Below are 12,337 nucleotides of genomic sequence, written 5' to 3'. Positions count from 1 at the left end.
TTAGTCAAACTACTATTCTCAGCGTTATTTCAGCATGAAGATTTACCAATATATTATTGATGTAGACATATCAATAAGAGGGGTGCTGAAGGAGAACTGGGACTAAAGATTTTATTGTGCCAAAAACGTCAAATATGTACATTAGGTAAGCCCATGATTGACGAATAATGGTGGTGATGATGGATAGTCTGCATCCAGACCCCGTCATGTTTCCTTCTGGACCATGAGACAGAATGGTAGCACCATTTTCCTGTTTTTAGCTGAAGTGAGCAGAGCATCAAAACAGCAGTGTGGATCACATCACAAACACTCAGGATGGTTTGTGGTAATGATATTTCAGTGTTATATCCTCTAGTTTTATCTAAAGCCAAACGTGTTTAATTTAAGCCCTTTCAGCTCCATGCCCATTCTCTCTTTCTCCAGACGCGAGACTCATTAACTGAGCGGGGGTCACAAACTGGCTTTTTTAATGCTGTTGTCTGAGGTCAACTTATGTGGTTTTCACATTCAAAAACATCATAATGAATAAGTAATAGGCTATTTTCTACTCTGGTTTTGAGTATCTCTCATGTAACACAAATGTTTTTATTGGGGTGCTGCACTGAAGACATGGAAATAAACGCCCACTGCTATAATTGGATAAGCTATGCATATTATAATGAGCTCCAGCTACCCCGTGAGTACAAGTGAGGAATTGTTTTAAAAGCATGGGGAAACGGAAATCGGAATAATGATTCGCCAACATGGCTCGCAAAATGAAACAACAAAACAAACGCAATGATTTCTCTCTCATCCACCCGCAGTTAATTGGAATGTTATTTTTTATTACCTGGCTCACCCAATCGGCGGATATAACCACGAACCATAGATCACTAGCACACACACATGAAGGAATGAATGTCTTCCCCACGTGAGCTGGCTCTTCATTAAATATAAAGTTCAAACACTTATTACCAACATTAGAATCTGAAGGAAGCTTTTGCAGCGAATATGTTCTTTCACAACCAGGCACAGCACAATATCTCGCCATCTTCGGCATGTTTATTGCTTGGTAGTGTGACTGCCTCTAATAATGCATGGAAAGGCACAAATAATCAACCATAAATTAGATATTAGACATAATAGATCGTAATATGCAAATATTACTTTGACTGGACTACATATTTTGTGCACAGTTCAACCAGCAAATGTCTTTGTTGCAATTAGGACAGCATATTTCGTCTTCATTAGCTAAAAAAAAACACATTAAACAATAATCTTTGGCTGTATATTTGACTTTTCCTTTCTAAGTTTAACATTTTAGGGCACTTTCAATCAGTTGTAGCAAAAAAGGCAGAAAGCTTTATTTTTTTTCATACAGAATTTCACAAGCACAACGAATATCCTTACTGATGGCATACACTACTAAGTATATCTGATTATGGAGGTTTAGAGCACCTCAGCATTCTTACAATCATGAGACCGATAGCAGATGCTTGTTGTGGCGTTACAAAAACACAGGAAAAAATTTTTTTTTTGCTAAACTAGTTACTAAACAAATTGACATTTGTCATCCGCCCTTGAAATACCTCATTCACCAAAACACACACGGAGGCTTGGCCTTAAACAGAAAGATGTGATTATAACCATCACCATTCATGCAAGAAATAATATTTTGATAATACAATTATTTTATATTAAGCTTTTAATTCAGCTTGTATAATATTTGAACCTGGCTGAGGGCCAATTTAAATTCACCTTCACAAATGAAAACATTTAGTCATTTGATAATCATCTCAGATCTAATCTCTTGTTCTTCAGTGATTGGCTGTTCACTGCACACGTCACACTTTTATTTGCTCATTTCTGAGTATTAAAAGACTGCGGATCAAGACCTGAGTTAACGGCGATACCTGAACTTATCTGAACAGATACTCTCTGCAAACTACAGACTGTAAGTATCTCTTTTACTTTACTTCGTATCTCAGTAATTGTGTATTTCTATGTTGCTGTAGATCAGTAATTGTATTGAGTGAACTGGTAGTGGGTCTCAAAAAGCAGCACACGCTTACAGAAAAACAGGTAACATTTCAGATGAATGTCATCTTTGTAAAGTATTTATGTCGGGGTTGATGACTAGTAAATAAAGGTGAGCGGTGCAGCTCATATTAACTAACACAATGATGATCAGTGTTAGATTTTCTCTTCACAAACACTTTCTTTGTGCTGAACTGTAGAATATATAAAGCAAACTGGAGAATTTAGCTTCAAGAAGTTGGCTTAAACTATCGAGTGTGCATAAATATTATTTATATCATGATGACTTTCTGAATATTTTTTACCATGGCAATCGATAAAACAATGTTAATGTATTTGGTCTTGATATAGATGTCGAAACAAACATTGTTGCATTATTTTCATGTCAATGCAAGCACTGTTAATGCAATGGATTTTTTTTTATTCAGTTAACGTAATTCACCTAGTTTTTTTGTTTCAAATATATTTGACATAGAATTGTAATTGTAAATTCAAACAGAGAAAACATCCACCTGAAAAACTGGACAACGTCACATGCGCTTTCAAATATTTGAATGTCGTGTTAGGTTTCATAAAATAATTAATACATTTAAAATCCAGTTTAATGGGCAACACTTAAAGACACAAAAAGAAAGAGAAGTTCCCCATGCTTTACTCACCCTTAAGTCATCCTAGACAATGAGAGTCACGCGATGAATCAAAGCTCATCAGAAGCAGCTTTTAGGAGGACAATATAAAGAAAGTGCACATGGTCATTCACACACACACGCACACACACACACCATGATGGTAACACTAAACCTGCCGCACTCATGACATGTTAAAATCTCGATCGCCCCCAGGTGGTTGGTCCCAGTATAGCTCATAACTCTCGCACCTCTGTGTATTCTACATTTACATTTACATTTACATTCACATTTATGCATTTAGCAGACGCTTTTATCCAAAGCGACTTACAACTCAGGAGAACAGGAAGCGATCCGTCAAGAAGAGGTAACGAAACACAAAAAGTGCCCTAAATACTAAGATTTGTACACTGCTCAGAGTAGCAAAGACCAGAAAAGGAAAGAAGAAAGGAAAAATAGAGGGGGACATTTTTTTTTATTTTTTTTTTTTAATTTAAGATTAAGTGCTCATGGAAGAGATGAGTTTTTACCTGTCTTTTGAACGAAGTGAGTGATTCTGTTGTGCGTATGGAGGACGGAAGATCGTTCCACCAACCCGGAACAATGAAAGAAAAAGTTCGAGAGAGGGATTTCATGCCTCTCTGTGATGGTACCACAAGCCTTCGCTCATTAGCTGAGCGAAGGCTTCTGGTGGGGGTGTAGACTCGTAGGAGTGAGTCGAAGTATGCGGGTGCTGCGCTTGTGGAAGATCCATAAGCAAGAGTCAGGGCTTTGAATTTGATCCGGGCAGCAAGTAGTAGCCAATGCAGAGAGATGAATAGAGGTGTGACATGAGCCCTTTTGGGCTCATTGAATACAAGACGTGCTGCAGCGTTCTGGATCATTTGCAGCGGTTTGATTGCACAAGATGGAAGTCCAGCCAGAAGCGCATTGCAATAGTCAAGTCTAGAAATGACCAGGGCTTGGACAAGAAGCTGTGTTGCATGCTCCGTAAGGAACGGTCTGATTTTCCTGATATTGTGCAATGCAAACCTGCATGACCGAGCCGTCTTCGAGATGTGGTCTTTGAAGGACAGCTGGTCATCAAAGATTACTCCAAGATTTCTGACCAACCCCGAAGGAGTAATCAGAGATGAACCTAGCTGGATGGTAAAATCGTGTTGTATGGTGGGGTTAGCAGGGAAAACAAGCAGCTCAGTCTTTGCTAGATTGAGCTGCAGGTGATGTTTTTTCATCCATGCCGAGATGTCCGCCAGACAGTTTGAGATTCGTGCAGCTACTGTGGGATCATCTGGTTGAAATGAGAGGTAGAGCTGTGTGTCATCAGCATAGCAATGATAAGAGAGACCATGTGCCTGAATGATGGGTCCCAGTGATGTAGTGTAAATGGAGAAGAGGAGAGGTCCAAGCACTGAGCCCTGAGGAACCCCCGTGGTCAGTTGATGTGTTTTGGATACCTCTCCTCTCCAGGCAACCTTAAAAGACCTACCTGTATTCTAATGGAGTAAACGAATCAAATTTCACTTCATATCTTTTTTTTTTTCCAAAGTTGGTTTCTGTTAGCCTGACAAGCCAGACCCACATCAAGATGTTTGGTCTGGAAACTCACCATTAACAGCTCAATCTGAGGGGCGGGATAAACGGTTGTCTTTCAAACTCCCTCTGCACGCGATAGGATAGCGCTACACCAACCAGAGCAACGAAGGTGAAGCAGAGCTCGTTGATAGATTAAACATTCGCCGTATCCGGTCGGCTAAACTCCGAACACATCTTCCCTTTTTAAGAATGACTTCAGTGCCGTTCTTTGTTCTTTTCTCAGAGAAAAGCTTAACTCCAAGTCTTCCAGAGTCACGGTCAAAGCTGATTCGAAAGACCGCTGTTCAGACACTACAATTAAAAACTGAACGCGTCTGTTCAATATTATGTGATTTAGCCGCTGAGGGAGTCACAGCAGGGGGAGAAGCACACTCATTTGAATATTCTCCAGCTAATCGCTGAAGTAACCCTTTAAGCCTTGTTTATACTTTGATCATTCATTTGTTTCTTTTTTTACAGCCTCGTGAGAAGAGAAGAAAGAAAACTCTTGATACATTCAATATTGCTTTACTCAGAAAGAAAGGTATATCAGACCGTCCATTAATTCCACTTAAACATTTCTTCACTAATCACAACCAAACTGCTTTAGTAAGTCAAATGTCAGTAAAGGTGTGTTAATGTGTGTTTTGTTCATCAGGTCATGGAGATTCATCAGTCTGCTGTGATTCTGCTGCTGGTCTTGAGTGTGTCGTTCTCCGCTCATGGTCAATTTTTGATTGACCCTCTCAGACAGATTTTCATTCCTAGTGATATAACTGAGAAGAGCTGTGACAGTCTCATCAAAACCCAACGCATCGGGGAAACAAATCGCTGTGTAGATGTCCACACCTTCGTACAAGCTAATGCAAAGGAAGTTACAGCAGTTTGTGGTAAAGGAGGAATTTCACAGGGCGGTGGTCTGTATAGGAGCAGAGAAACCTTTAATACGGTGGTTTGTACATTGAAAAGTGGGTCGAAAAGCCCAAACTGTCAATACACAAGGGTCATGTCCAAACGTTATTTTGTGGTGAGGTGTGCAAGGGGCCCGCCTGTAAATTATGAACTCAAAAATATGATTCAGGCCCTTCATAGATAAGACACATTTAAATTATGTTACTTTACTTTATTAAATTAAGTTGAAATTAGATATGTTTGTGTTCAATCAGCCTAATATATTTAAAACTGAAGTTCACTTAATGAATTTGCATTAAAACTACATGAAATATTTGTGCTGACATTACTAGCTGGGCAGTGGATCTGTAGTTCCCAGCATGCTTTGCAAAGGACCGCACTAGGAGAAAAAATGTTTGGATTAAAGTGTTTATCAGTAAAGGGAAATATGTTATTAGTTTATGTTGGTGTTTAATGTTCAGTTATGTTGGACATTGAGGAGTTTCTATAATTTTGTGGTTACCATTATGCAGAAGAGTGGTGCCTCTCTTTATGCTGTGGGCACTTATATACAAATTCCTTAAATGGAACTATATATACTATATACTTTCAATCTAAATGTTTTTAGTTTGTCAATTGAGTTATTTTTGCATTTTATTTTTATAAATATGCTTGTTTTTATTTAAAAGTTTTAAAGGCCAATTCAATTGATAACAGTGTTTACCTTACATAATAAACTTTTACAAATTTAACATAACATCATTAAGTAAATGGCACATATAAATATTATATATTATTTAACAGTGAAAAATTCAAATAGTTAGTTTTTACTCAAAGAAATTGTGCCAGCTTTACTTTTTTTTGTTGTTCATATAACAAAATTTTTATTTGTAAAAATTGCTCAATATAGTTGTGTGCAACCACTTACCACATATTTTTTAAGTAAATTCAACAAGTCGTTTTTTTGAGTGCATATAACTGATGAAGACAGGCTGAACAGAGCCTCACAATATTTTTCTATCATTTATTCACTTCTCATCTTTCATATTTTAAGTGCAAAAAAAAACAAGTGCTTTTTGAGCTGTTCTTCACATGTAACCATCTAAAAGAAAATGTAAGCCTCTGTCTTTATGATATGAACGAGGATATCGTCACTGCTCCATCATTTACTTAAATGAGCATAATGTTAAAAATAACTTTAGTGGGTTTATGGATATTCTGCACTTCTTCATGCATGTCTCTGTGTGTAACTGTACTAATCATCTGCAAGATTCTTTTAATCTTTTAATCACTCTGTCAACACTTTTTGAGCATTAAAAAACTTTTTAATGGAAGTAGTGAATGAGGAAAACAGATGAGGGAAGAAAGATGCAGATGTTTTTTCCACTGTATTCCTCAATAAAACTTCTCTACTACCCTTAAACTCGTCTGCTGGATTGTCTTGAATCTGAACAACACCAATTGAAGATAAATGTCCATTAACTTAGATTTTTAGTCTTTATTCTTCATAACATTAGTTCATAGCTCAACTAGTGTCTATATTACAGATAAATGTAGATTAGTGCATTGAGGCGACCTTAAACCTGACGGACTCCAGGATTATCAGTGATGGTTAGAGTTCTCTTCTTCCCTGACACCACAGTATTGCGCAGTATTGCTGTAGTATTATCACTTTTGGGTCCAGCGATACTTTAAAGGTCTTTCAAAAAGTTAAGAATATTAAGGGGGGGGGGGGGGTGAAACACTCAGTTTCAGTCAATCTCATGTCAATCTTGAGTACCTATAGAGTAGTATTGCATCCTTCATATCTCCGAAAAGTCTTTAGTTTTATTATATTTATAAGAGAAATATAGGCTGTACTGAGTCTTTCCAAAAAAAAAACGAGCGCCTGGAGGCGTATCGAGTGGGCGGAGCTAAAGAATGACGAGCACACAAAGCGGTGTCCTCAAGCGTGGAGAAGAAAACGCTACTCTAAATAAACCATGGCTATCGATCAGATTCAACTAATACAGATATGTTTTGAAATTAAATATAAATATAAATTTGAAATTAAATAACAGATATGTTATTGAAATTAAAAATTTTAGTTGATACAATGAAGGAAATTTGTTTAATAAATAGAAACTCAAAATATTATTGTAGGCTATCTGAACCACAGAAAAATATTGATAAATCATGAAAATAGCACTATTTGACATGTTTCACTCAGGGTTTCCGCTGTCCGGTAATTACCGGACATTGGCCGGGAAAAAAATTAAATGTCCGACAAAATGAAATCTTTTCAGTCAAATTGTCAAATTAAAACTGCCTCCGATCGATACCGTGAAGGGGGTCGCACACCGGACGCAGAGCTCGGCGGCGCGCCACGTCTTTAAAATTCGAACACATTGTTTTCAATGAGTGTACGCACACCGGTGGCGGCATTCGGCGCCTGTCCGCGGCGAGTCAGGAAGTTGTTCTAAATCCTGTCCCGCCACAGAGCGCCATTTCAAGGCTTTATATTAAAAGTACATTATCGTTAAGGTATACTGATTTCACCCTTTGCTACAAGACTCATTTGTTTTACATTCTGAGGTCAACAGCTTGAATAAATACATATTTTGGGGAAATGTATAATAAACGTAGCCTTTTAAAATCCTTTTAGAATGTGCGCGTCCGGTGTGCGATACCTGAGACGCTGTGCGGCGCGCCACCGAGCTCCGCGTCCGGTGTGCGATACCTGAGACGCTGCGCGGCGCGCCACCGAGCTCCGCGTCCGGTGTGCGATACCTAAGACGCTGTGCGGCGCGCAGCCGAGCTCCGCGTCCGGTGTGCGTCCGCCTTTAGATTAAAGCGCTCGTCTGTGTGGAGACTGCACGAGCAGCGAGAGAAATCTGCACCACTGATAACAGTGGCAACGAGCGCCTGATCGCCTCTTATTTAACAAACGAATGAAATTATAATCTTCTAGTTAACCAGAGATGTTTTGTTTTTATTAGTTAGGTTCATCCGTGAAGCAAGATATTTTAAAAAAAGTGGTGGGGACATGTTCCACCCGCAAATTACGCCTATGAACCATATAAAAAATTGGTTGATTACGCCAATCGGACGTTCATGTTTTTTTCTCCGTCTATTTGAAAGTTAGGCAAATAAACATGTTGCATATACGGCCTTATTATGTCATTTTTTTTAAGTTACATAAACTGCTTTCAGTTTTCCTCAACTTTACTAATTAAGAGGCGATATTTGACCGGCATATCATCAAAATGTCCGGAAAACGAAACCTCTGTGGGTCACTTTGACGGCACCATTTTTTCTAGCGGAAACTCTGGTTTCACCTTGTCATCAGAAATAGCACACACACAATTACCCAATATGCTTACAAAATCTTTTAATAATATTTTAATAAACGTTGTAGAATCTCAAAAAAGTTCATTTTATTAACTCGAAATTTTAATTTCAATGAACTCAAAATTTTAAGGCAAGCAGGTAACTTTTTCTAAATAATTTTTTACAGTGTGGTAATTTAACTTTTTTTACAGATATATATAATCTACGGCATTAGTTAGACACACAGACATCAATAATCCGTGTATGAATCTCTACAATGGTGAGAATCAAAAAAAAAAAAAAGATGCTACAAAAACATCAGAAGAAAACAGCAAAAGTAAAAGAAAATTGTAAGAAATAAAGAAAATTAGTCACAATTTCGATGCATAATTTATTCATGCCGCAATGCATGTTGGGACCCATGGGGAAGTTTTGATTGGTTGTACCCAGCATGGTGTACTAAACTGTGAATCCAGTTTGTTGAACTTAGCAATTTAACCCTTTAACTGTCACCCCCGTTTTTGAGAATAGTCATGAAAATGCACTATCCAAACTTAAAAGGCTGTAATTCAAGAATGGTTTGGAATATAGACTTAAGTTTGGTCTTGATTTAAAGAAGACAATCAGCAGATTATTACTGAGGTGAAAGCATTTCAAAATATGAAAGAACGAAAAAGTTATGGAAGTTTAAATTTACTGAAAATGAAAAATACAGTACTAAATATTTTTTATTTTATATAAAATATATATTTTACAAAAAATGTTTTACTCTAAAATTACTATAAAATCAAAGGCATATATCTAACCAAGTTGTGTTCCAAATTTGAAGTTGATATCACAAAAATTGAAGTCCCCATGAGATTTTGTTTAGGCGCTGTACCAAAAATAGCCACCGGGTGTCATTCAATTTCCATTGATTGTTTTTTTGATGCATTTTCCTGTAAATTTCTGTCCAAATATCACTTCCATCATAAAACAGTCACCACATATGGAACCTTGAGACTCAGACCTTTCCAATGATATGTGTTTTGTCAAGATTAGAAAAGATTTTGATTATAAAGTAGTTAAAATACATTTCGTAATATGAAACATGACACCCATTTTGAAAGATACCTAATTTATGATAATTACTAAAATATATGATATGAAAAAAAGGCAATCAAAAAAAAGAGCGCCAAGCGTCCCACCTGTGGGACGGTGACAGTTAAAGTGAACGTGAGCACCAAGTTAAGTGAACTTAAATATGCAAGTTTTGGGAGACTCCATTACTCAGTTGAATTGAGGGAACGAGTTTACTCAAATCAGTTGAGTTCAATCAACTTATTAGGGTTTTCAGGGTGTTTAAATGTGTGTTTTGTTCATCAGGTCATGGAGATTCATCCGTCTGCTGTGATTCTGCTGCTGGTCTTCTGTGTGTCGTTCTCCGCTCTTCATGCTCAACCAGACCATATAAAGCCCCGTTATCAAAAATTCCTCAATCAGCATTTCGGCCCTGATATGAGCGAGCAGAAGTGTAGCAGTGAAATCAGAAAAAGAGGCATTACTGGAACTGATGATGGCTGCAAACCTGTCAACACCTTCATACAAGCAAACTCAAATAATATAAGAGCGGTTTGTGGCAGAGGAGGAACTCCACAGGGCGGTAACCTGTTTAAGAGCAACCAGCCTTTTCCTGTCATCACATGCAAATTACAAAGTGGGGTGAGACCCCCAAGATGTGAATATGGTAAAGGGAAGATGTCCACTCGTTATGTAGTGTTGGGCTGTGCAGAAGGCTGGCCTGTACATTATGAAGAAGGCATACCGAAGAAGACCTCACAGACCACTGTGTTATTTTAAAAAGCTTTCTTACAATTTAAAATTATATTTGAGCAGAAGCAGTTCTTGCTTTTGAAGAACAGCATGCAAGTTTAACTTCTGCTCAAATGAAATTCACCCCTCTGTCTTTATGAGACTCTGATATGAACGAGGATATCTTCACTCTCTCATCATTTACTTTAAATGAGCAGAATGTTAAAAATATATTTTTTTACGTGTATGGATATTCGACACTTCTTCATGCATGTCTCTGTGTGTAATTGTATTATCAGGTGCAATATTCAATGAACTTTTAATCACTCTGTTTACTTTTTGAGCATAAAAAAACACATTATAAAAGGTGTCATGAACTTGCTTTTTTCTTTTTTTATACTGTTGTCTGAGGTCGACTAATGACGTTTGTGTGGTTTTTACATTCAAAAACATAACCAATAAGTAATAGGCTATTTTCTGGTTTTGAGGCCCATCATTTACTCGCCCTCATGTCATTCTGAACCTGTAGTTGTTTTTTCTTCTGTGGAACCCTAGAAGATATTTCAACTAAACTGTTTTGATTACCACAGACTTACATTATATATGTTGAGAAACTTAATCTTCCACAGAATAAAGGTCATATGGGTATGGAATGACATTTGTTTAAAGGAGTTCATTCACTGGAAGCTTTTCAAATGGTGTTCTGTGTGGCCATCTGGTGTTTAAGACACTGAATAACATGTGCCAAACGTGAAATGCTGTTTCATGCATACTGAGCTTTTTACACTGTTTAAAGCCCTGTTTCCACCAAAATTACCCGGAACAATTTGTACCAGGAACTTTTTTACAGGAACTTTTCTCCCCCCCAGACCTGAAACTGTCTGCGTTTCCACCGCGATCTAAAGTTCCGAGAAGACTGCGCGCGACTGCTCCTCCAAGTCAGTGACGGACAGTAATCATTTTTGTGTGTACCGATTGAAAGATCTAGTGGACTGTTTACATGAGACGTTATCTAAACCAATCTGGTGTTTATATGTGATGACTTTCAATCGCAATCATTTTAGTCACATGCAGTTTGTCTGCCGCATCAAAAATGTCAACGCTGTTTTCTCCAACAGCTGAATGTGTTTACTGTAGCCATAGCAACTCTTAACGGCCACCAGGACTTATTTGTTGTAAAGTGTAATAATCATCTCAGAAAAAAAAAATTCTTCTGTCAGGCGCAGTTAAAGTAAAAACTGCCTGGGGCAATATACGCTGTGTCATTACTCCAACATTATCTTCATAACTTACGAAATAAAAAGTTTACCCCTCAGAAAAATGAGCTTTCCTCTCTTGTCAACATGAGCGCGGCGCGCGCTGTCACGTCATGTAAGGACGCACACTTAAAAGTAATCGGTCAGGTCGTTTACATGGTGAAAAATATAGATTGTAAAAAAATGAATAACGAGTATGGGAGAGATTCAAGCTGTGCTGCTTTTGCTGGTTATTTATAGGTTTACTAAAGAGGCAATTAACAATGACAGAAAAGAGCACTAATATGCAGATTCAGCAGCATGCAGCATATTCAGAAAGCTTGTAAAGCTAGATTTAAAATGACAATGTATATTATTATCAGCTATTACGGGCATTGAACGTGAGATGGCTGAGACGAACGCGCGCCACCAGACAGAGAGCAAGACTGATATTTACTGAACGCAGAACGAACCTCGCAAAACACTTTTAAAAATGCCGGTTGAACTAAAATGCTGCGTGAGCTCAACCAATCAGCATGTTCAGCGCTCAAGTCCCGCCCTCGAAAGTTCCTGAACTTTGAAAAAGTACTACCTCGCGAGCAGGGCCGTTTGGAGGGGGAAATATTTACCCGGAACTTCATTTAGACCCTGGTTCCTGCGGTCTAAACACACGAGTACCACCCAAAGTTCCTGGTTCCTGGGTAAAGTTCCTGTGGTGGAAACGGGGCTAATGACTTGGATTCCCATCCTAAACATAGACAAAGTTTCAAAAACTAATGTTGGACGTTTGATGGAGTATTTCTGTGTTAAAAATACTCCTTCCGGTTTCTCACAAGTTTCAGAGAGTTTTTTTCGAGTATGGGTCGGCTTGACGTTAATAGAGCGGAAGGTCCT

At 38.0% G+C, this 12,337-nt stretch overlaps 1 protein-coding gene across 1 annotated transcript in view; it reads left to right on the top strand.

The window, feature by feature from the left end:
• The window catches only part of LOC137040049 (ribonuclease-like 3), a 136,327-nt gene extending 125,893 nt beyond the window's left edge, over positions 1–10,434 (top strand). The window contains exon 2 of the mRNA XM_067415472.1: positions 9,783–10,434. Within this exon, the coding sequence (XP_067271573.1) occupies positions 9,786–10,256 (471 nt within the window). The 5' untranslated portion in view covers positions 9,783–9,785 and the 3' untranslated portion in view covers positions 10,257–10,434. The remainder of the gene's footprint in view (positions 1–9,782) is intronic.
• Positions 10,435–12,337: the final 1,903 nt, after the last annotated feature.

This window comes from Pseudorasbora parva, chromosome 14 (assembly GCF_024679245.1).
Source record: "Pseudorasbora parva isolate DD20220531a chromosome 14, ASM2467924v1, whole genome shotgun sequence".
Classification (NCBI taxonomy): Eukaryota; Metazoa; Chordata; class Actinopteri; order Cypriniformes; family Gobionidae; genus Pseudorasbora; species Pseudorasbora parva.
The sequence above is the reverse complement of the archived record's forward strand: the minus strand, read 5'-3'. Positions and strand labels throughout refer to the sequence as shown.